Source organism: Mastigoproctus giganteus, chromosome 6 (assembly GCF_048544385.1).
Source record: "Mastigoproctus giganteus isolate SK-2022 chromosome 6, ASM4854438v1, whole genome shotgun sequence".
Classification (NCBI taxonomy): Eukaryota; Metazoa; Arthropoda; class Arachnida; order Uropygi; family Thelyphonidae; genus Mastigoproctus; species Mastigoproctus giganteus.
The window spans coordinates 171,506,065-171,530,590 of record NC_143580.1 but is presented as its reverse complement, the minus strand read 5'-3'; the positions used below and the strand labels follow the sequence as shown (position 1 = coordinate 171,530,590).

General features: G+C 38.2%; 1 protein-coding gene across 2 annotated transcripts in view; it reads right to left on the bottom strand.

The window, feature by feature from the left end:
- Nucleotides 1-24,526, bottom strand: part of Tmem63 (transmembrane protein 63) — a 440,514-nt gene that overhangs the window by 44,515 nt on the left and 371,473 nt on the right. For both annotated transcript variants that reach the window (XM_090375486.1, XM_090375485.1), the window contains exon 22: nucleotides 4,141-4,215. In XM_090375486.1, coding sequence (XP_090231612.1) covers nucleotides 4,141-4,215 — 75 coding nt within the window. The remainder of the gene's footprint in view (nucleotides 1-4,140; nucleotides 4,216-24,526) is intronic.

The window sequence follows — 24,526 nt, the reverse complement described above, 5'->3', positions numbered from 1 at the left end:
TTTGTGCAGCAGTCTTCCATGTGCAACAGTATCAAAAGCCTTTCTAAGATCCAAATATATAATATCAAAGTTATTCCCTGCATCCAGTTCTTTTGTGACTACATCATAGTATCCAATCAAATTGGTCAGGCAAGACCTGCCCTTAACAAAACCATGCTGCGTCTGAGCTATAACTGAATTCTTGTCTAGATGATCCTGCAGTGCTTCTTTAACCAGTGCCTCCATTAATTTACCTGGAACAGAAGTTAAACTAACAGGTCTATAATTACTTGTGTCAGCCTTTGATCCTCCTTTGTGAATTGGGGTTACATTTGCACATCTCCAGTCTATGGGTACCTCCCCTGAGTCCAAAGAAGCTCTCATAATTATGGCTAGGGGCTTGCTTATTTCCTTTGCTGCCTCCTTTAATATAACTGGATAGATCCCATCCACCCCAGGTGCCTTTTTTATGTTTATCCTCAACAATCTCTCCTCCACTTTCCTCTCAGTTATTACAAAATCATCCAGCTCACTGCCAATGTTTACTTTACCTACATCATTCTCCTTCCTGAATAACTCCTCATGCGTGAATGTAGATGCAAAATACTCGTTTAAATTGTTAGCCACCTGAGCAGGATCCTCAACTGTTGAACCATCAATATCCAGTGGACCAATCTGATTCATCCCTTTCCTTCTTGAGTTTAAATATGTAAAGAACCCTTTTCTGTTTTTCTTTGCATCCTTTGCCAAGGATTTTTCGTAGTCTGCCTTTGCCTGCCTAATCTCCTTTGTGACTTGGTTACAGACCAACTTATATCTATCATAGGCTTCCATGTCACCCATTAATTTGTATGTGACATGGAAGCCTATGATAGATATAAGTTGGTCTGTAACCTGAATGGAGGGAACACAGTTAAAGCCATAAACACCTATGCAGCTCCAGTAATAACATACACATTCGGGATCATAGATTGCACTAACACGGAGCTAGAAGATATCATGCGAAAGACAGGGACAATTATGACGAAGAGTCGCCAACACCACCTGAAGTCAGCAGTGGAGAGAATAACAATACCTCAGAAAGAGGGAGGAAGGGGCCTGATAGACCTGACAGAATGACAGAAAACAGCGATAGTTAACCTGAAGGATTACTTCAAGAACAACACAGCACCACTCCACCAGGACATAAGGAAGATAGATAAGTGGTATACCCCACTCAACTTAAGCAAGGAAACCCCTCCCGCCCAAAAGGTACAAGAAACGAAGATAGAAAGATGGGCAAAGAAGACATTCCATGGCAGACACAACAATGACCTCCATCAAGATCACATCAATAACATTGCTTCCAATGTATGGCTCAAAAGCGGGACGCTCTTCTCCGAGACTGAAGAATTCATGCTGGCCATCCAAGACCAGGTAATCAACACCAGAAAATATAGAAAATATATCACAAAGGAGCCCGGAATGTCAGATGACACATATCGAAGATGCCATCTGGCCTCAGAAACGATCCAACACATCACTGCGGGGTGCAAGGTGATCACCCAGACTGAGTACACTCATAGACACGACCAGGTTGCCAGATAAGACCAGATAATACATCAGAAGCTAGTGAGGAAATACCAGTTGATCAAAGAAAGTGTACCATACTACAAGTACGAACCCCAGGCAGTACTAGAGACCCGAACCCACAAGCTGTACTGGGACTGTGCCATAATAATGGATAAGACCATCCCACACAACAGACAGGACATAACCCTTGTGGACAAGATGGAAAAGGCTACCTACCTGATTGACATAGCGGTACCGAACACTAGCAATGTCCAGAAAACCCATGATGAAAAAATTAGGAAGTACACAAACCTGAGACATGAGATCAAGGAGATGTGGCATATGCAAGAAGTATCAACCATCCCAATCATCGTGTCAACAACTGTTATGGTACCAAAGACTACATAGCAACCTAGCAGCAATAGGCCTCCCAGAGAACACCTACAAGGAACTCTAGAAAGTCGCAATCCTGAACACCTGTAGGATAGTCAGAGATTTCCTCGACCGACAGTAACATCAGACACTACAACCACCCTGTGTACTTGGTAGCAGTACCCATCACAGAGTGGAATCCCCCAATCAGGGAGAAATAATATAAGAGCAACAACAACAATAATAATAATGTATGGCTGTAGGTTTGTGCCATCCATAATTCAATGTTACTTATGGATATTTGTAGATGCCTCAATATAGCTCATTCTGGGAATGGCGAGATCATCTGCATAGAGATAAAAGTTGACAGTGTTTCGAATGCTGCTTGTGATATTTTTTATCATCATCATCAAGAGGAGTGTTTCCATTTACAATGGGTTTCCTCAGCCTACGAGTTATTTCTTGTTATGAATTTTTTCCCTCCATAAAGTGCGGTTCAAGGTGTCATGGTCGGTTAAGCCTCGGGCTGTCATGCACTCCCGTACTCCATCCATCCATGTCCTCCTAGGTCTTCCTCTTCTCCTTCTTCCAGGAGGTATCCATTCCAGGATAGCCTTTGGATATCTGTTTTCTTGCATCCGTTTTACACGTCCATACCATGTTAGACGCTTTTCTTTGATGGTGTCAATAATAGTCTTTTTCACTTCCATTTTTTTCCTTACGTCTTCATTCCATTTTCTGTCTCTTCTAGAAGTTCCTGCTGAGCGTCTCCAAAAATCCATTTCTGTGGAGAGCAATTTGTTTTCCGCTCGCCTATTCAATGTACAGGTTTCCGCTCCATACAATAGAAGACTTTGTACAATCGTTTTAAATATAAGTTTCTTTGTTTTATTTAGGATATTTTTGCTCCACAGAACAGAGTTTAACATGCCGATAGTCTTTCTGCCGTCTGCAATTCTCTTATTGATCTCTGCTTGGGATGATCCATCACTTTGTAAGATTGATCTCAAATATAAGATTCAAGTTATGTATGTTAATGCTTTTAAGTAGCGAGTTATTTTCTTAGCTACTATCCCCAGTTATTTTTGACCTGAGTTATTTTTTGAAAAAGTTGGCTTTTCTGAAAATGTAAGAAAAATGCTACAAAAAAAAAATTGCATATATGTATGATACTTATGTGAAACTTTTTATTAATTTCAGAAATATTTTTTGAACAATATTTTTCAGTATTATTTTATATATCTCTTTGCATAATCTCAGAGAAAGCTGGGGGAAGATTTCAAAAGCCAATTATTCAACTAGTATTCTTTCAGAGATAGTATCTTATTAAGCACCATAAATGCAACAATAAAACAATACATTTCTGAAATGAAATCTTTCCCCTGCCCTAATGTGTGCAAAATTTCAGTTGTGTTTTCAATTACACTATAATGGCATAAGTTCTGTCTCTTCAACTACTAATTTCTGTAATCCCAAAAAAAAAATCCACTCCTTGTGAATTACTATAGTTATCAGGAAACACTATTTCCCTAATGCCTGAATTGCTGTCATAAAAGTTATGTATCTATCTCAGGTTTGAATTCATCCCTATGCCATTTCATTTTGTATGTTATCAACTTCCAGTTATTCTTAGGCCACCTGATTTTCCCATCAGAATCAGAACCTGCCTCAACATGCTAGAGTCCCTGATTGCTGCTAACCCATAATTTATCAAACAAAAAATTCAGAATCTTCATATACTTAAAATGTTGTCATGTGATAAATTTTAGTTGGAATAAAACTGCAACTTGCCTGATCTATCAACTGTTTATATATTGCCCCACAGTAACACCTCTGAGCCACATGATATGTCCACAGTTTATAAACAAATACCTCCATTTCTAACATCCAATATTTGTAATTGGTTTATTTGAAAGCCAACAGATGACAGAAGTTTTATTAGCTCAATTACTCATGCTCACAATACACAACATGTTGATTTTAAGGCCTACGTATAGCCAAGTGCAGGCTACTAATGGCAATACGGGGCCTGAAGGGTTAATTACTAGAATATTTGTGATAGCCAACTTTTATAGTATTATCAAAACCTGAAAAATTATATGTATATATAGATTAATTAAAAAGTATTAACAGTTAAAAAAAACAGTCAATTCAGTATTTTCAAGATGAGAATGCTTACATAAAATAAAAACATCAAAATTTTTAAAACTTATTATTATATAGAACAGGAAACAATACCTGATCTTCATCTGGTGAAGGAGAATCTTGAGGTTGTTCGCCACTTGCAGTTACTTCAACCTTTCTAGTCAATTTCTTAAGGAATAAAAAAAATGCATAAGCTATTGATTATGTGCATTACATCTATTAACAATATATCCTGATAGTATGGTGAACTCTAAACTCCTGAGAGCATGTGGATTGAGAAGGGCTGGGTTTTAAAATTTTGGAAATTTTAGAGATTCCTAAACAGGGTTGGGCAGTTTTAGAGAAGCATATTTATGTGAAAATTAAACATTGAACTTGTAATTGTAATTGGTTACATCTGTAACCAATAACAAAACATAGTGCTAGTGGATACAAATGTAAATGTTAAATGCATGTCTAATACAGTATCAATGAATGTGCTTAAGAAGAAAAAATATTTTCACATTAGAGGATAAAAAATTTTGAACAGGCTAAGAATAGAAAATTTGTTTAAACTGTAGTCGAGCATTCTGGTCTCTTGTCAAAAGTACTGGGTGCAATTTCTGCCCATCTGTACATCCACTTCTGTTAAAACTTGAGGTTCTGTTGTCTCCTCAGCTAAAGATGACATCAACATACTAGAATCCTACTTTTCTTCTAAGTCTTGTATTGATGATCTTGGTAAACCAATTCCTACCATACCCAGTAAACTCCACTCAATATGGTTATCATTAAAAGAATGCCAGAAGAATTTTGAACAATCTTGATAACAAGAAACCTCCAAGCCCTGATGGTATTTCTCCACGTGTTCTCAAAACCTGTGTGCCTGAGCTTACTCCTGTTCTATGATACCTTTTTACCCTTTCCTATTCCACTGTTGTTTTTCCTTCAGCTTGGAAATTTGCTCAAATCCAGCCATTTTCTTAAAAGGTTGACAAATCCATCCCATCCAGTTATCACCCCATTGTACTTACCTCTACTCTTTCCAAAGTAATGGAGAAATCCATTAAGTGCTACCTCCTAAACTATCTCAAAGCCTTCCATCTGATTGGTGATTACCAATGTGGATTCCATCATTTTCATTCACTGGTGATATTCTGGCATATATGATATGGACAAATTCAATGGAAAAGTGTGGAGAAACTTGAGCAGTTGCTCATGACATTTTTAAGACATTGTGTGTGGCATAAAGGTCTTCTGAACCTTTATAATTCTTCCATCCTATGGATTGCCAATTTTTATTTTATTTATTTTTTTTTTTTTGCAATTGGATACCAGTTTCTCTGACTGTTGCTGTGGGTGATGGCAAATGGCTTTGTCTTATAACATCTCCAATAATGCTGGTTTTCTCCAAGGTTCACTTTTTTATCCCACTCTTTTCTTCTATATTAATGAGTTTGTTCCGCCAACTGGAAATCCTATCCACCATTTTTCTGATGACAGCATATTGAATTTTACCTTCCAGTTTAAGAAACCTTGCCCTGCAGAAAGTTTCAACTTCCTGAACATCCACCACCAATTCCTTAAATGCTGATTTCCAGGTAATTCTCCAATGGGGCAAGATAACTTTGTTAATTTCAATTCTATTAAAACTCAGTTCTGTCTTATATCTTGCAAAAAAGAGTCTAATAACTCTTATACTTAACTTCAGTGACACTAAGATTTCTAGACTTACTTCTAATTGCTATTGGGCATAAGTATGTCACAAATATTGCTTCCTTTGCATGTATGTAAAAACTGGGATTTTCTGTTTCACTCTAAGTGTTACTTGTCTTCTAAACAGCTACTCTCTGTACAAATCTCAAGTCTGCTTTAAAATGGAACATTGTTCTCACATGTGAGGAGGATGTATGACAGAAGTATGATAAGAGCCTATCATACAATCACCAATTCATAGCTAATATATAGAAGCATATGAATCCCCACTTGCTCTTTGCCAAAAACTTTTTGAATATTTCAAAGATAAGAAGCTTGTGAAATCACCCAATGTGGAAATAACTTAATGAAATGAAATGGGAAAACATTTACCAAAAGACAACATAAATAAATAAACTCATTGGTATTTGACAAAAAGAGATATCCATACACTGGAACCTAAAGACGCACTGCAGGATCATTTAGACAAGACTTCAGTTATAGCTCAGACACAGCATGGTTTTGTTAAGGGGAAGTCTTGCCTGACCAACTTGATTGGATACTATGATGCAGTCACAAAAGAACTGGATGCAGGGAATAACTTTGATATTATATACTTGGATCTTAGAAAGGCTTTTGATACTGTTGCACATGGAAGACTGCTACACAAATTGGAGCAGTGTGACATTGGAGGCAAATTGCTGCTATGGATAAAGGGGTGGTTGAGGGGGAGAAGACAGAGAGTGGTAATCAATGGACACTGCTCATCGTGGACTGATGTTATTAGTGGAGTCCCTCAGGGCTCAGTGTTGGGTCCATTATTGTTTTCTGTATTTATAAATGATATTGATGATGGTATATCGGGATTAATGTCCAAGTTTGCAGACGATACAAAGGTTGGCAGGGTTGTCAAGGACACTACTGACACTATGCTTCTGCAACAGGATCTGGAAAGGTTGAGCAGATGGGCTGAGAGGTGGCAAATGAAGTTTAACATTGACAAATGTAAAGTACTACACATGGGAAACAGCAACCCCAGAGCAACGTATCAACTCTATGGTACAACACTGACAGTGGTAGAGAATGAAAGGGACTTGGGGGTGGTTGTGCAGGCAGATATGAAGTTCCCTGAGCAGTGCAGACGGGCTGCAAGAGTAGCTCATGGAGTATTGTCAATGATATACAGGAATTTTTCCAGCAGGGATAAGGAGGTGATTATTCCATTGTATAAGGCGATGGTCAGGCCACACCTAGAGTACTGTATACAGGTCTGGAGGCCTCATTTCAAGAAGGATGTAGAGCTGCTGGAACGAGTACAGAGAAGGGCAACAAGATTAGTGAATGGAACAAAGGGGTGCTCTTACGAAGAAAGGCTTAAGTTTTGCAAATTACAGTGTCTGGAGACTAGGCACCAGCGAGGTGATCTGATAGAGGTGTATAAAGCCTTGAATGGTTTAAGCATGCTCAATGCTGATGGGATTCTTCCTCTTGCTCAGAATAATCACCTGAGAGGGCATAAATTCAAATTGAGGAAAGACAGATGTAGGATAGACGTGCGGAAATTTGCCTTTAGCCAGCGAGTGGTTGGTTGGTGGAACAGACTTCCATCCCTTGTGGTGGAGGTTGATAGCCTAAATAAGTTTAAGGCTCAGCTGGACAGGTATTTTGAACGAACAGAGGGGTGAAGTGGAAGTGGTTTTTTTTTTTTTTTTTTTTTTTTGGCTGATGCTGCATAAGCTTGCTTTCTTGCATCAAATGCCTCTACTAATGCTAATAACCTTTAATAGACCTAGACACATTTGTTAGCTTATTTTTAAACTAATTAAAGATTTTGTAAGTTACAACTTAATATTCATAGAGCCTTTGTATTGGTGATTTCAACATGAATATTGCATTTCATAACTATTAACTTGTAGTGTGGTAGTTCTAGTGTTTTAATTTTGTTAAATAAGTAACTCAAAGGGTTCTAGTCATGTAGATTGGCACATTTTTTGCTTTTGGCAAAAAGAATATTAATAGTGGCAAATGATGCAAGAAAGCAACTTTATAAAGCATCAGCAAAAAAAAAAAAAAAAACCCTACCCACTTCACCCATTCATCCCCTCCAAGAATTTGTTTAGTTCTTCCTTGATTTTATTCCAACTACCCACTTCAACAACAACAGATGGAAGTTTGTTCAACAATCAACCAGTCAGTTGTTGGGTGAAGGCAAACTTCCACATATCTGTCCTGAAATCTTCCTTCCCCAATTTGAATTTATAACCCCCCCATGTGTGTAGTCTCAGCAAGAGGAAAAATGTCATCAATATTGAGCTTACACCAAAGCCTTAAGCATGTCATCACATCTCCTTGTAGGTACCTAGTCCCAGATGGTGCAATTTCCAAAACTGAAGCCTTTCTTGGTTCCCTTCACCAATCTTATTGTTTTCTCTGCACCCATTCCATTAGATTTACATCCTTCCTAGAGCGAGGCCTCCAGACCCGTACAGAGTACTCAAGATCAGCAAACCTAACCATAGTAACACAAAGGGATAATCACCAACTTTTCCCTGCTACAAACGTTTCTGTATATCATGAAAAAACCCCATGAGCTGGATGGGCAGCCTGTCTGCAGTGCTCAGAGAACTTCATATCTGACTGAACAATTACTCCCCCAGGTCTTATTCATTTTTTAGTACCATGAGTGTAGTACCACACAATATGTTAATCTGGGATTACTGCTACCTATATGCAGTACCTTGCATTTGTCAATGTTGAACTTCAACTGCCATTTCTCAGTACATCAGTCTAATTTTTCTAGATGTTGCAGTAGCTCATCCTCAATTACCAGGTTGGCAGGATGGTTAATGATCACCCTGTCAACCTTTGTATCATCTGCAAACCTGGACATTAACCTTGATATGCCTTCATCAATATCATTGATAAATATAGAAAACAAAAATGGGCCCAGCACCAAAAACCTCTGGGGCTCCATTAATAACATTAGTCCACAAATAGCAGTGTCCATTGCTAACCATTCTCTTTTTTCTCCCACTCAATCATCTCAATCATCCCTTTATCCAGAGCTGTAACTTACTCTTAATGCCACACTGCTCCAATTTGTTCAAGTCTTTTATGTGCAACAGTATCAAAAGCTTTCTTGAAATCCAAGTATACAATATCAAATTTATTTTTTGCATCTTACAACACACCATAGGGATAAATCACTGTGCAATTCATCTGTTTCGTCATTCCCTCGCAACTCTTCTAAAAAGTTCTTAAATCGACGATGTGTTTTGACATTTGTTCTAATTAACCTTGGTTATAGCATCACTATATCCAATCAAATTGGTTAGCCAAGAACACTAGTTAACAAATCCATGCTGTAAATGTATTATAATTATATTCCTGACTAGACGGTTCTGCATTACTTCTTTATCAAGTGATTCATTTATTTTCCCTGGAATAGAAGTTAAGCTAACAGGTAATTACCCACGTAACCCTTTGATCTCCTTTTGTGAACTGGGGATACATTAATAAATCTCCAGTCCACAGGAGCCCCCTGTGGACTGGAGATATAATTAAGAAATATTTGAGCATGTGTGTCATTTCCTAAACTTAAGCTTCAAAGATAATGCAGATATTGAATGTTTCGGGATATGCACAAATGAAGAGGAGCTCTTCATTTGTGCTATTCACTCCTCTGAAATTTGTATTGATGAAGATGAGGAACCTACTGTGGTTGAACAAGAAGTGTCAGTGAGAGATGCTCATCAAGGATTAGAACTTGTACAACGATTTTTTTCAAGCACAGCCTAACTGTGAAAGAGTGAAATGACTGCTTCATGCACCTTCATAAATCTCTTTTAAAACATTCTCTACCATCGAAACAATGCTTTGACAGATTATTTTAAAGTATGAAACAATTCTCTTGTTAGGCCTTCATAGGTATGTAGCCTATATAGCTAAATTTACATTTTAATTGCAATCTTACTGCACTCTACAATTAAAACAAAATTTACAATCATAATTTTCTTGTGTAATATTGTAGTATATATTATAAATAAGATTATACTATATTGTATTAGTAGCATTACATTAAATGTTCAGGCATTTATTGTTTTGTTGATGATTTTATGAATGATCGATATAACATCCTTCCCATATTACGACCATTTTTCTCATTCCCCTGGAGGGTTGTTATATAGAGCTTCAACTTACTTCTTAACTAAGAGTATAACCCCTTATCTTTTATTACTATACCACCCCATATGTTTAAGTGGCACTACATTTCCGATATCCTTACAATGTCTGTGTTTGATGACATAACCAGTACTTCAGATTCATAAAATTTTTTTACGAAACATTAGTAGTGTACAAACAAGTATAAATGCACCTGTTTTTGTTTATAATAATCCTAACATGACCCATGTATTTCCTTGCTAGTTGCATTATGACTCCTATCAGTGCTTGTTATCTCCAACACACTGCTTTCCAGGCTGCCACATGTCTAGTAGAAGCAGTGAAAAAAAATCACCTGCACCTCTGCCTGGAGCTGCTATTAAACTATTAGTCTCAGTATCACCACCCCCTCAAGATAGCAATTTTTCAATCTGCCTACAGCAGTCTAACATAAAAAACAAGTCTCTTCTGTTAACAAGCACAGACCATACTGACACCTCCGTAGCCAGGTGGGAAGGAGCAGCAGTGCGTAGCACACGCTTCTTGATTAGACCGGGGTTCGAGCCCGTCGCCACCAAATACGGAGGATGTGGAAAGGTCAAGAGAATGACCACTGCATATTCCTGGAGTAATATGGCCTTAGTTGCTAATGCTCCTAAAAACCAAATAACAAACAAACAAACAAACAACCATACTGAGAAAAATTCTATCTCATAAGCCTTGCACAATCGCCGCAGGGCCAAAATGATTAATATGACTCTTAATAATGTATTCCCTCTTTTCACAGTCGGCCAGAATTGCAAACACTTTCAAATATAATACTAACTCATAACTTTTTCTCAACATTTCCCTGCATGTTTGTACCAATACCTTTGGTACCAATGTCCAGAACAACATCAATTCTTGTCCCTGGCAGACATACCCTGGCTTTATACTGTCAATCCTTTTCCCTAACTATAACATCAGTGGCAATATCTACGTACTACAGGACTGTGCATTCTGCTGTGTAGGATGTCATTATGTTTGTATGATGTATAAGTGTAGTGTCCAGCAGCATTGTGATAGGCGGCTGATGGATCCCTCTCTTATTCCTTTGAGGGAATGAACACTGTGCTTCAAGCCCTCATGTAAGCCCTTCAGAATTGGTGCTTAAGTTTGTCACACTTCCTGCAACAAAACCATACTAAGACATTTCCTCTGACCACATCATGTCCCACTAGAGATAACTCTCCAAAAAGATGGAAAGAAGCACACCATATGTAGCTGTGATTCACAAGGGAACTGCCACTGATAGTGCTCTCTCAAACCAAAGTATTAGTACTACACTGAGATTTTGCTTTGCTACATGAGGCATGATTTTTGTATAGTTTTAATTTAAAAACACCACATATACTAAGAGATAAAAGTATAATAATACTACACTTCCAAATGGTGAATTGTTGAAGAAATTGCAGTCCACAGTGAAATTGAACCCAAGAAATAAACAAGGTAGGAGCAAAGACATAAGTAAATATAAAAGTAAAGTTGTGTAATTGTCTTGAGACTGCTAATTAGACCCTAGAGAATCTAAATTTGGAGTTGCAAGTGGCAAACCTGTAAGTGTCTCTATGACAGAGAGCTGTATGTCATGAATTTTCACAGAACTATATCCCACATATCTTCGATAACAAAAACAAATGCACATGACTGATTAGCATGGTAACAACATACCAGAACTAAGAATCAATGTAAATTACATACCAATCTGCTGGAAATGTTTGGGTATGGAGATTGATTACTGCCTGAGTGTGTTTTTTTAGTTCTAAGGCAGGAAGGAACAGATGCCATGGTCTCAGGTGTTTCTCAGGGAATAGACTAGGTTTGCTGATTATAATGTGTATATCTATGAATCCTGTATCTGACACTGATGATGTGGACAATTCTGTGTACTCTACATTGTGGCAATTTTATGGACACTTTATACATATGCTCCACATCAGAAAACAACAACTGTGGATTGGATGCACGTGGTTTGCAGATAGAACACAGCTGCAACTTCCAGCACACTAACCCTAACTGAGCTAGAATGCAGAATTAGTGCAAAGTGAAGTTAGCCCTCTTTTTTATGGAGCTTATAAATGCTTAGAAGCAGAGCCCAATACCACTCTCTTTCTGCCAGAAATTAACAGTCTTTCATGATGTATTGAAGCAGTCATTAAAAACAAAAGTGGACCAATATTCTATTAATTTCTTTGAATAAATGCACATTTTCACGTTTCATGACTTTAGGACTGCTTGTCTGTCTGTTTGTGTTACTTAAAGTAATTTCCAAAAAAATGTGCAAATGTTCATGGGAATAAAAATTTCTTTTGGCACCATAAAATTTAACTTTCCTAATAGCTGCAGTTTCAAAATACTTATTTGATCAATGCAGTATCAGAAAATGATGTTTCCACAACCAAAGAGTTATAAACTGAGTTTTGACAGAAGAGAGTAAGTCAGTGGGAAACATTCACAAAAAGCTAAAGACTATCTGTGGAGTTGATATTGCAGCGAGGAGTGCTATTAATTGCTGGGTGAAGCAAATCAGTACCAGAGAGAAACTATGAGGTGGAGTTGATCTTCATGATGCACCAACATTGCCTACCACACCACTAACTGCTGCTGCTGCTAACTCTAGGCAACACAATTATTCATCAAATCTTATACACTATGACAAGGAAATTGGCATCCAACTTGATAGAAACAAACAAAGTGTAAACACAATTACCAGGGTTATTCAAAGGTGCATTCAAGATAAATCAGTACCAGAGAGAAACTATGAGGCGGAGTTGATCTTCATGATGCACCAACATTGCCTACCACACCACTAACTGCTGCTGCTGCTGCTAACTCTAGGCAACACAATTATTCATCAAATCTTATACACTATGACAAGGAAATTGGCATCCAACTTGATAGAAACAAACAAAGTGTAAACACAATTACCAGGGTTATTCAAAGGTGCATTCAAGATAAATGAACAGCTGGCACATTACTGAGGTGATGCAAGACAAAGTGAAGCATAACTGAATTCTGTATAAAATTGCTTGAACCACACTCACATAGTGTCATATTTACTATTATCTTTAAAGTGCCCAGTTATATCACCTTGGAATCTAATGATTTAAATGTGTGGTGAATTAATAAATTTCATGTAGCTTTTACTCCAAATTTCCTTCAGCTGATAAATTTCTTAAATACATGATGGCTTTTTGCCATCCTAAAGTAGAAGTAGGTCATTTAGCATTAGTAGAGGCATATGATGCAAGAAAGCAAGCTTATGCAGCATCAGCCAAAAAAAAAAAAAAAAACCACTCATATTTCACCCCTCCGTTCGTTCGAAATACCTGTCCAGCTGAGCCTTAAATTTATTTAGGCTATCAACTTCAACAACAAGGGATGGAAGTCTGTTCGACCAACCAACTACCCGCTGGCTAAAGGCAAATTTCCACACATCTATCTTACACCTGTCTTTCCTCAATTTGAATTTATGCCCTCTCAGGTGTTTATTCTGAGAAAGAGGAAGAATCCCATCGCCATTGAGCATGCTCAAACCATTCAAGGCTTTATACACCTCTATCAGATCACCTCCCCAGTGCCTAGTCTCCAGACACTGTAATTTGCAAAATTTAAGCCTTTCTTCCTAAGAGCAACCCTTTGTTCTATTCACTAATCTTGTTGCCCTTCTCTGTATTCATTCCAGCAGCTCTACATCCTTCTTGAAATGAGGCCTCCAGACCTGTATACAGTATTCAAGGTGTGGCCTAACCATTGCCTTATACAAGGGAATAATCACCTCCTTATCCCTGCTAGAAAAATTCCTGTATATCATTGACAAAACACCATGAGCTAATCTTGCAGCCCATCTGCACTGCTCAGAGAACTTCATATCTGCCTGCACAATTACCCCCAGGTCCTTTTCATTCTCTACCACTGTCACTGTAGTAACACAAAGTTGATACATTGCTCTGGGATTACGGTTTCCCATATGTAGTACTTTACATTTGTCAATGTTAAACTTCATTTGCCACCTCTCAGCCCATCTGCTCAACCTTTCCAGATCTGTTGCAGCAGCATAGTGTCAGTAGTGTCCTTAACAACCCTGCCAACCTTTGTATCATCTGCAAACTTGGACATTAAGCTTGATATACCATCATCAATATCATTTATTGATGATGGTATATCAAGCTTAATGAACCCTGAGGAACTCCACTAATAACATTAGTCCACGATGAGCAGTGTCCATTGATTGCCACTCTTTGTCTTCTCCCCCTCAACCATCCCTTTATCCATAGCAGCAGTTTGCCTCCAATGCCACACTGCTCCAATTTGTGCAGCAGTCTTCTATGTGCAACAGTATCAAAAGCCTTTCTAAGATCCAAATATATAATATCAAAGTTATTCCCTGCATCCAGTTCTTTTGTGACTGCATCATAGTATCCAATCAAATTGGTCAGGCAAGACTTTCCCATAACAAAACCATGCTGTGTCCGAGCTATAACTGGTCTTGTCTAGATGATCCTGCAGTGCTTCTTTATATAGTGCCTCCATTAATTTTCCTGGAACAGAAGTTAAACTCACAGGTCTATAATTACATGTGTCAGCCTTTGATCCTCTTTTGTGAATTGGGGTCACATTTGCAAATCTCCAGCACATCTGCCTTTGGATCCATGGATACTTCCCCTGAGTCCAAAGAAGCTCTCATAATTATGGATAAGAGTTTGCTTACTTCCTTTGCTACCTCCTTTAATATAACTGGATAGATTCCATCCACCCCGGGTGTCTTTTTTATGTTTATCCTCAACAATTTCTCCTCCACTTTCCTCTCAGTTATTATAAAATCATCTAGCTCACTGCCAGAGTTTACTTCACCTCTGGCATTCCCCTTCCTGAATAACTCTTCATGTGTGAATGTAGATGCAAAATACTCATTTAGTTTGTTAGCCACCTGAGCAGGATCCTCAACTGTTGAACCATCAATATCCAGTGGACCAATCTGATTCATCCCTTTCCTTCTAGAGTTTACATAGGTAAAAGAACTCTTTTCTGTTTTTCTTTGCATCCTTTGCCAAGGATTTCTCATAATCTCCTTTGCCTGCCTAATCTCCTTTGTAACTTGGTTACAGATCAACTTGTATCTATCATAGGCTTCTGTGTCACGCATTAATTTATATGTATCCCATGCATTTTTCTTCTCTGTTATATGTCTCATGAGTTCATCTGACATCCACTTAGGCCTAAACCTTGAACAATATTTCTTAGTTGGTATGTAAAGCCTAGTAGCTTCCAAGATAAGTTCTTTGAATGCTTCCCATTTTGAATTTGCTGTTGGTAACATCATCAGTTGGTCCCACTGTATAGAATTTAAATACTGTCTCAGACCATTGTAGTCGCCTTTACGAAAGCAAAAACCCTTCCCTTTACCCCTGATTGTAGTTACCTCTTTGAGTAAATCCCACTTCAGCACACTGTGATCACTGCCACCTAGTGGTTCCTTTATCTGCAGATTTTTAATGCATGAAGAATCACTACTGATAATCAGATCAAGAGTATTACTCCCTTAGTTGCCCCCTGAACATGCTGATGTAGAAAACAATCATCCAATAAATCCACAAAAGCCTTGCTAGTGTGTGAGTGACCAACCCTCAAATTACAGTCAATATCTGGGAAATTAAAATCCCCCATTATAAGACTCTCTGATTTACTGGCACACTCTATTTCCCTGTACAGTTTCTTATTATACTCATCAGAGTCATTAGGCCTATAGCACACTCCTACTCTCAATTTTGATTTACCTATGCTTATGTCACACCAAACTGATTCGAAACTGTACTGTTCAGCAATGTCGACTGGCTTCACTTCCTTGGATTTTATGTGTTTCTTAACTAATACCATAACCCCTCCTCCCTGCCTATCCTGTCTATCCTTTCTGTACAAATTGTACTCTCCAAATTCCAGTTCTGCATTCCATATATATATTATTTATATCTGTGTGACACCACATCTCTGATATCCCAACAATATCTGCCTTTGATGTGTTGAGCAATACCTCAAATTCATTAAACTTATTTACCAAACTCCTAGCATTGGTGTACACGCAAGTATACATGCACCTGTTACTATTCTTAGCTACCCTAACACAACCCATGTGTTTACTTGTACTGCAGTAACTCCCAGTAGTCTCTGAAATATCCTGCATCTTGTTTTCTAGGCTGCTGCTCATTCCAACAGGAGCAGTGCAAGAATCACTTTCACCTCTGCCATTGGCTACTGTTAATCTATTAGTCCTTGTATCCCCTCCCAAGCTAGCAGTTTTCCGACCCACCTAACACTGCCTCGATAGCATCAGCAAATATTCTTGCACCCTTTCTATTTAAGTGTATCCCGTCCGTGTCGAAGCAGTCTCTCCTGTTAACAAGTACAGACCAGGCTGAAAAATTCATGCCATGAGAATATTCTGCAAAAAATAATTCTACCTCCCACAGTTTGTACCAATAAGTGTGATATATGGCAGATGTATGATATAGCTATACATGTAACAAGTGATATAATAATTTTGAAGAGTCGTATTAGAAATTTTACCAAAGCTGAGGGAAGGCAAGTCTCCAGGGTTAGGTAGTATACAACCATTAGACAAAAAAAGGTCGAGCAGCATGTATAGATCTCTATGTCTACATGTGTGTGTGTGTGTGTGCACAGCAGCCTACTGAATGTGTCAAGATCATCATCAGATTCCAAAATGATCCTTTGAGACAAGAGAAACATTATGCCTCCCCATGCCATAAAGGAAGTTTAAAAAAGGTGATGAGCAAATACAAATCACTAATTTTGACTTTGGAGGTGATTAAAATAAGCATATCATTAAGAACAGCCTGTACAGAACCATCTTGATAGAAATGATATCCGTTATGGATCATGGCATCCAAGAAATAACTCTAACTTAATTTACCTTGACTTCAGTAAAGCTCTTGACAGTTCCATAAGAAAGACATAGAAACTGAAGCAAGCTGGATTGCTGGTAAGATCCGAACAGTTTTCAGGATGGACTCTCCTGTTTCTTATCATCATTAATGGCACTGACAAAGGAGTATGGGAAAACTGTACTCCTTTGTCAGGAGTACAGGAAAGGAAGGGTGGTTAACAGTCATAAACAGGTCGTGTTGCTTCATATCTGCAACTATCCATTTACTTGGATTGGTTGCAGATATAGTCTGAAAATGGGCCTAAAGTTTTAATGCTTCTGAATATAAGGTTTTTTGCACCTAGGAGACAGATATTCAGGAGTATATTTCATGTACTGCATAGTATATGAAATTCACCATGCAGTGTAAACAGAGGGCGAGGAAGGCACGAAGTGTCCTGTCTATAATTTATAAGACTTTTGCAAGTCAGAAAACAACAACATCATAGACATATTTTCAGTTCTGGAGGCTATATCTAAAAATAATAATAATAATAATAATAATAAAATGGGGGGGGGGCATAGAGCTTCCAGAGAGTGACTGCAATCATATTGGTCAGGGGTGTTAATTCACTTGTCGGAGAGACAGAGATCACTAGTGTCAAAAATATATAAGTAGAAGAAGGCTGAAACACTTTCTGGTAGCCTGTTATAGATCACCTGTACCTGAAATAAATTACCTGCCAAGGTAGTAAAGGTCAAAGCAGAATTGGATTGTCACATTTTGTTGATGACATACACATAGATGATTGGGAAAAATTTATTTTATTCTGGCAAATAAGTCCATTTCCTTGCATCATTTTGTGCAATAATACTATATTATGTGCTTTACCCATCAAGAAGGCCAAAGCACATAACAGAATATTTTTTTTGTGCATTAATAATCAAAATGTCATTTTAATGAAATCTAAAATGTGTGATTTCACAATGCACTAAAGTTGAACACAATTACTAATTGTAATACTTTTTGCCAAATGACACACACACACACACACACACACACACACACACACACACACACACACACACTTAGATACACTTACCCATTTCATGATGCTTATATTGCATGTTTGTACCATGCAATATAAAGAAGATGGGGAGATATATAGGGATGCTGTTTGTGTGTAATTCAGTGCAAGGCAAAAGATTTAAGAGACTTTGAATGTGGAATGGTAGTTACCAACAGACACATTAGTAAGAATATCTTGGAAACTGCAAGACCCATTAATATGTTAAACTTAATGGGTTTAACATTAACGGGTCTTAAGTATATCAAGGTATACAAAATTTTGAGTGTATACCAAAAATCAAATAATATACTGCTAACAGTGACTGTGTGATTGGAAAGAGCTCATTTATGCAAGAAGCCAAGTCTTGTGCAGGGTAACAAAGGCTACAGTCAGTCAAACAACAGTGGCAACCAAAGAGGCATTCCAGAATGCACAACTTATCATACCCTGTCACGGATGGGCGTATTGTAGCTCTGGACCAAACCAGGTTTCACTCATGTCAGGAAAAGAAAAAAAAGTATGGTTGCAGCAGAGGATTGGAAAAATGGTTTTTGGCATAATGAATCACAGTTCCTGTTATTTCACACTACTGAGAGGACCAGAATGTGGAAAAACAGCACTAGTCCGGGGACCCATCCAGCCAGCCAAGTGTCATCAATGCAGGCTGGTGATGAAAATGTAATGGAGTGGAGAGTGTGTTGTAGTGCATATTGGGCTCTTTGATACTAATAGAGCAATATTTGGATACTACAGGTTAAGTGAACGGTTTCCGAAGAGGCACATCTCATCGTAGCTGCAATGTATCCATTTGTGAATGGGTTTTTCGAAAAGGATAATGCACCACGTCACAAGGCAAAAATTGTATTGTACAGAAATGGTTTTGGGAAAATTAGCATTACTTCAGGCATATGATGCAAGAAAGCAAGCTTATACAGCATCAGCCAAAAAAAAAAAAAAAAAAAATCACTTCCCATTTCATCCATCCAGTCACTCCGAATGTTTGTTTAGTTCAGCCTTAAATTTATTTAATCTACAAACTTCCACAACAACATCAAAGTCTGTTCCAGTAATCAACTACCTGCTGGTTAATGGCAAATTTCCACACTTCTGTTCTACATACTGTCTTTCCTAAATTTGAATCTATGCCCCTTCATAATCTGAGCAAGCGGAAGAATCCCATCAGCATTGAGCTTGCTCAAATCATTCAAGGCCTCATATACCTCAATCAGATCACCTTGCAGGTACCTAGTCTCCAGATGCTGCAAATTGCAGCACTTAAGCCTTTCTTGGTAAGAGCACCCCTTTGTTCCTCTCTCCAATCTTGTTGCCTTACTTTGATACTAATCTTCATAAAATGAGTCCTCCAGACCTGTACACAGTACTCAAAGTACTGTGTACAGGTCTGGAGAAAGGGATAATCACCTCTTTGTCTCTACTAGCAAAATTCCTATATATCATCAACAAGACTCCACAACCTGCCATGTCAGCCCATCTGCACTGCTCACAATTACCTCCAAGTCTTTTTCAGTCTCACCTTCCCTGAGTGTAGTACCACACAGTTGGTACATTTCTCTTGTATATATATCACTAACAAAACTCCATGACTTACTCTGGCAGCCTGTCTGCACTGCTCAAAGAACTTCATATCTGACTGCACAATTACCCCAGGACTTTTATATTCTCCACCTCCCTGAGTGTAGTACCACAGAGTTGGTACGTTTCTCTTGGGTTACTGCTACCCATATGCACTACTTTGTATTTATCAATGTTAAACTTCAATTGCCACTTCTCATCCCATCTGTCTAACTTTTCTAGATCCTGTTGCAGTAGCATACTGACTTTAACGTCATTAACAACCCCGCCAACCTTTGTATCATCTGCAAACTTGGACATTAAGCCTGATATACCTTCATTGATATCACTGATAAATACACCAAACAACGAGCCCAGCTCTGAACAAACCCGAGGGGACTCTGCTGATAACATTTGTCCAGGTAAAGCAGTGTCCATTTATTACCACGCTCCTAAACCGTTGAAGTTAAACATAAGAAAGGCACCTGAGGTGGATGGGATCTATCCAGTTATATTAAAGGAGGAGGCAAAGGAAGTAAGCAAACCCTTAGCCATATGAGAGCATCCTTGGACTCAGGGGAGGTCCCCACGGACTGGAGTTGTGCAAATGTACCCCCAATTCACAAAGGGGGATCGAAGGGTGACATGAGTAATTACAGACAGTTAGTTTAACATCTGTTCCGGGTAAGATAATGGAGTCACTGGTTAAAGATGCATTGCAGGATCATCTAGACAAGACTGCAGCAATAATTCAGACACAGTATGGGTTTGTTAAGGGAAAGTCTTGTGTGACAAATTTGATTGGTTATTATGTGGTTACAAAGGAACTGGATGCAAAAAATAATTTTGAAATCATATACTTGAATTTCAGTAAAGCTTTTGACACTGTTGCATATGGAAGACTACTGTACAAATTGGAGCAGTATGGCATTAAGGACAAGTTGCTACAATGGATAAAAGGATGGTTGAGTAGGAGAAGAGGGTGGTAATCAATGGGTGCTGCTCTTCGTGGACTAATGTTATTAGTGAAGTCCCACAGGGTTCGTTGTTGGGTCCACTGTTGTTTTGTATATTTATCAATGATATTGATGAAGGTATATCAGGCTTAGTGTCGAAGTTTGCAGATGACACAAAGGTTGGCATGGGTGTTAATGACAGTATGTTACTGCAACAGGATCTAGAAAATTTGGGCAGATGGGCTGAGAAGTGGAAACTGAAGTTTAACCTTGACAAATGCAAAGTACTACGTATGGGTAGAAGTAACCCCAGAGAAACATACCAACTGTGTGGTACTACAATTAAGGCGATAGAAGATGAAAAAGACCTGGGAGTAATTGTGCACTCAGATATGAAGTTTTCTGAGCAATGCAGACAGGCTGCCAGGGCAGATCATGGGGTTTTGTCAATGATATATAGGAATTTTGCAAGCAGTGGAAAGGAGATGATTGTTCCTCTGTATTATTGCAATGTTCAGGCCACGCCTTGAGTACTGCGTACAGGTCTGGAGGCCTCATTTTAGGAAGGATGTAGATTTGCTTGAGCGTGTACAGAGAAGGGCAACAAGACTGGTGAGTGGAATGAAGGGGATCCTGTTACCAAGAGAGGCTTAAGTCCTGCAAATTGCAATGGCTGGAGACCAGGCACCGCACTATGCGGTGCCTAGTCTCCAGCGGTGATCTGAGGTGTATAAGGCCTTGAATGGGTTAAGCATGCTGAATCTAAGGATGCTCTCATAATTATGGATAAGGGTTTGCTTACTTCCCTTGCTGCCTCCTTCATTTTAACTGGATAGATTCTATCTGCCCCAGGTGCCCTTTTTACGGTTAACTTCAACAATTTCTCCTCCACTTTGCTCTCAGTTATCACAAAATCACTTAGCTCCCTGTTAGAGTTTGATAAACTTCTGGCATTCCCCTCCTTGAATAACTCCTCATGTGTGAATGTAGATGCAAAATACTCATTCAGTTTATCAGCTACTTGAGTAGGATCATCAATAGTCGAACCATCTATGTTAAGTGGACCAATCTGATTCATACCCTTCCTTCTAGAGTTTATATAAGTAAAGAACTCTTTGCTCTTTTCCTTTGCCAAAGATTTCTTGTAATCTGCCTTCGCCTGCCTAACCTGCTTTGTGACTTGATTACAGATGAGCTTTTTGTCTGATAATTTATATGCATCCCATGCATTTTTCTTCTCTGCCATGAGCCTCATTAATTCATCAAACATCCATTGAGGCCTGAACCTTGGACAGTATTTCTTAGTTGGTATTAAAAGCCTAGTAACCTCCAAGATTAATTCCCTGAACACTTCCCATTTAGAATTTACCATTGGTAACACCATCAGTTGATCCCACTCTATAGAATTCAAAAACTGTCTGAGACCTCTGTAGTCACCATAACCAAAACCCTTTCTTTTACCCCTGATCGTAGTTACATCTTTAAGTAAATCCCACATCAGTACACTGTAATTACTGTCACCTAGTGATTCCTTTATCTGCAAATTCCTAATGCATGTGTGATCACTGCTGATAATCAGATCAAGGATATTACTCCCTCTGGTTGCCCCTCGAACATGTTGCTGTAGAAAAGTCTTGCTAGCGTGCGAGTGACTAACCCACAAGTTCCAGTCAATATCTGGAAAGGTAAATTCCCTCATTACAAGACATTCTGATTTATTGGGCCATCCTATTTCTCTGAACAACTGTTCATTGTACTCATCAGTGTCATTAGGCCTGTAACATACTCCTACTCTCGTTTTTCCCTTTCCCTGTGTTTATGTCACACCAAACCGACTCAACATTGCACTGTACGCCCATGTCAATTGGATGCACTTCTTAGATTTTATGTGATTCTTAACTAACAGCATAACCCCCTCCTCCCTTCCTACCCTATCTGTCCTTTCTGCACACATTGTACTCCATAATTCCAATTCTGCACTGCTTATATCTGTGTGACACCATGTCTCTGATATCGCAACAAAATCTGCCTTTGATGTCTTGATCAGCACTTCAAATTCATAAATTTTATTTACTATACTTCTAGCATTAGTGTGCATGCAAGTATACATGCACTTGTTCTTACTCTTAATTACCCTAACACAGCCCATGTATTTACTTGTTCCATGATGACTCCCAGCAGCTCTTGAAATACCCAGCAACTTGCTCTCTAGGCTGCTGCTCATTATAATAAAAGCAGTGCAAGAATCACTTTCTCTTCTGCCTGCAGCTACAGTTGATCTTTTAATCTGTGAATCCCCCCCCGCCAATACTAGCAGTTTTCCGAACCACCTAACAACACCTCGATAGCATCAGCAAATATTCTTGCACTCTTTCTATTTAAGTGTATCCCATCCCTGTAGAAGCAGTCTCACCTGTTAACAAGCATAGACCATGCTGAAAAAAATTCTATCCCATGAACCTTGCACAATCTCTCCAGGGCCGAATTGATTGACAAGGTTCTCATCATATACTCCCTCCTATCATGTCTGGGCAGAATTGCAGACACTAAAATTTAACCCTAACTTGCAACTTTTTTTTCAGCATTTACCTGTACTTGTTAAGTAAATCTGCAGATATCGTACTCTTAAGGTCATTAGTGCCAACATGTACAATATCACCTTTTGTGCCCTTAAAAGATATCTGCTCTACAACCTCATCAACTTTTGCCCCTGGCAGACATACCCTGGTGCTCTTCCACCTATCAATTCCTCTGTAACAACAGCACAGGTCAATTAAAACTGATCCATAATTTAAATGGATAAGTTTTACCTGTATATGAACTGAATCTCCTAAGTGGACAAATAAAAACAAAAATTTTCCATAACAATTCCATATAATATGTAATTATATATTAGTACATACAATAAATAAAAGTAGAGAAAGAATTAAACAATAAATAAATTATTGTAATCAAATTAATGCAAGCATGCTTAAGGTTGAATGAGGAATGTGAACACCCTCTGCACTGGAAAGTCTAACATATTTTGGAACAAAAATTAAAGACTTTTGAATAATTTATTTATATGATAAACTTTAATTTCTATATGTAGGGTATAATTTAAAAAAAGCTTTCAAGTGTGCTTTTCATTAGGGGAAAACAAGAAACATACATTGCAGAGTTTGATAATTATTGATGCACCATGCAATGATATAACTGGCAGTGGCACAACTTCAGGAAGCTACAATCTGTTTACTGAAAACTTTTTTTTTCCCCCCCAAAAAGTTTTCAGTAAAAAAAAAAGTTTTCAGCAAACTAATACTGAAATAAAGAAAGATAATAATGGGACTTGTGAAAAATTAACAATTAAGAGATACTGGAAACGACGTATGAAAATTATGCATGACCTGTTAATGCAGCAGTGACATATTCTGGAAGTTGGTGTGTGTGTGTGTGTTATGGAGGTTTAATGGCACATAAGCTGCTGGGGCTATAGTGCACCTATACGCTGGAAGTTGGTGCTGAGAGTATGCACGGAACAGAGTAAAGGTTCCAGTGAATTAAATGCAGGAATCTAACATCCATTGGATAAGTTACGTGTCAAAATTCTTGACTGCAGAGTAAGTAGACATGGCTTTGGGAAGTTTTTTGAAAACCATTGTTGTAAGTTATTAAATTATGAGCTATAAATGAAATATATGGTTGTATTTTTATATAGTATATACAGCGTATACCACTTATTGTGATCATGGATAATGTTATCATTTGTTATCAACACCGTGGTAATGTTATCATGGTGTTGTTATGTAACAACACCATGGTTGTTATAACATTGGTTATTAAATAACAACACCAACAACCATATACTATGGTTGTTGGTGTTGTTACTCCATGAAAAAAAAAAGTACTGCACATCTCATCATGGGCTGCAGTGTATTCACCTGTGAATGAGTTATATTGGTAGAAGTACTATAATAGAGCATTAACCCTTTTCTAATTCATGATTTTAATATTTTCTTCACTTGCTTTAATGGTTTGTAGATTTCCAGAAATGCTGACAGTTTCATATTTATTGATGACTTTTTTGAAGTCATCAATAGAGGACAGTCAAATTAAAGCATAATATTGCTTGATTTTATTGTCTG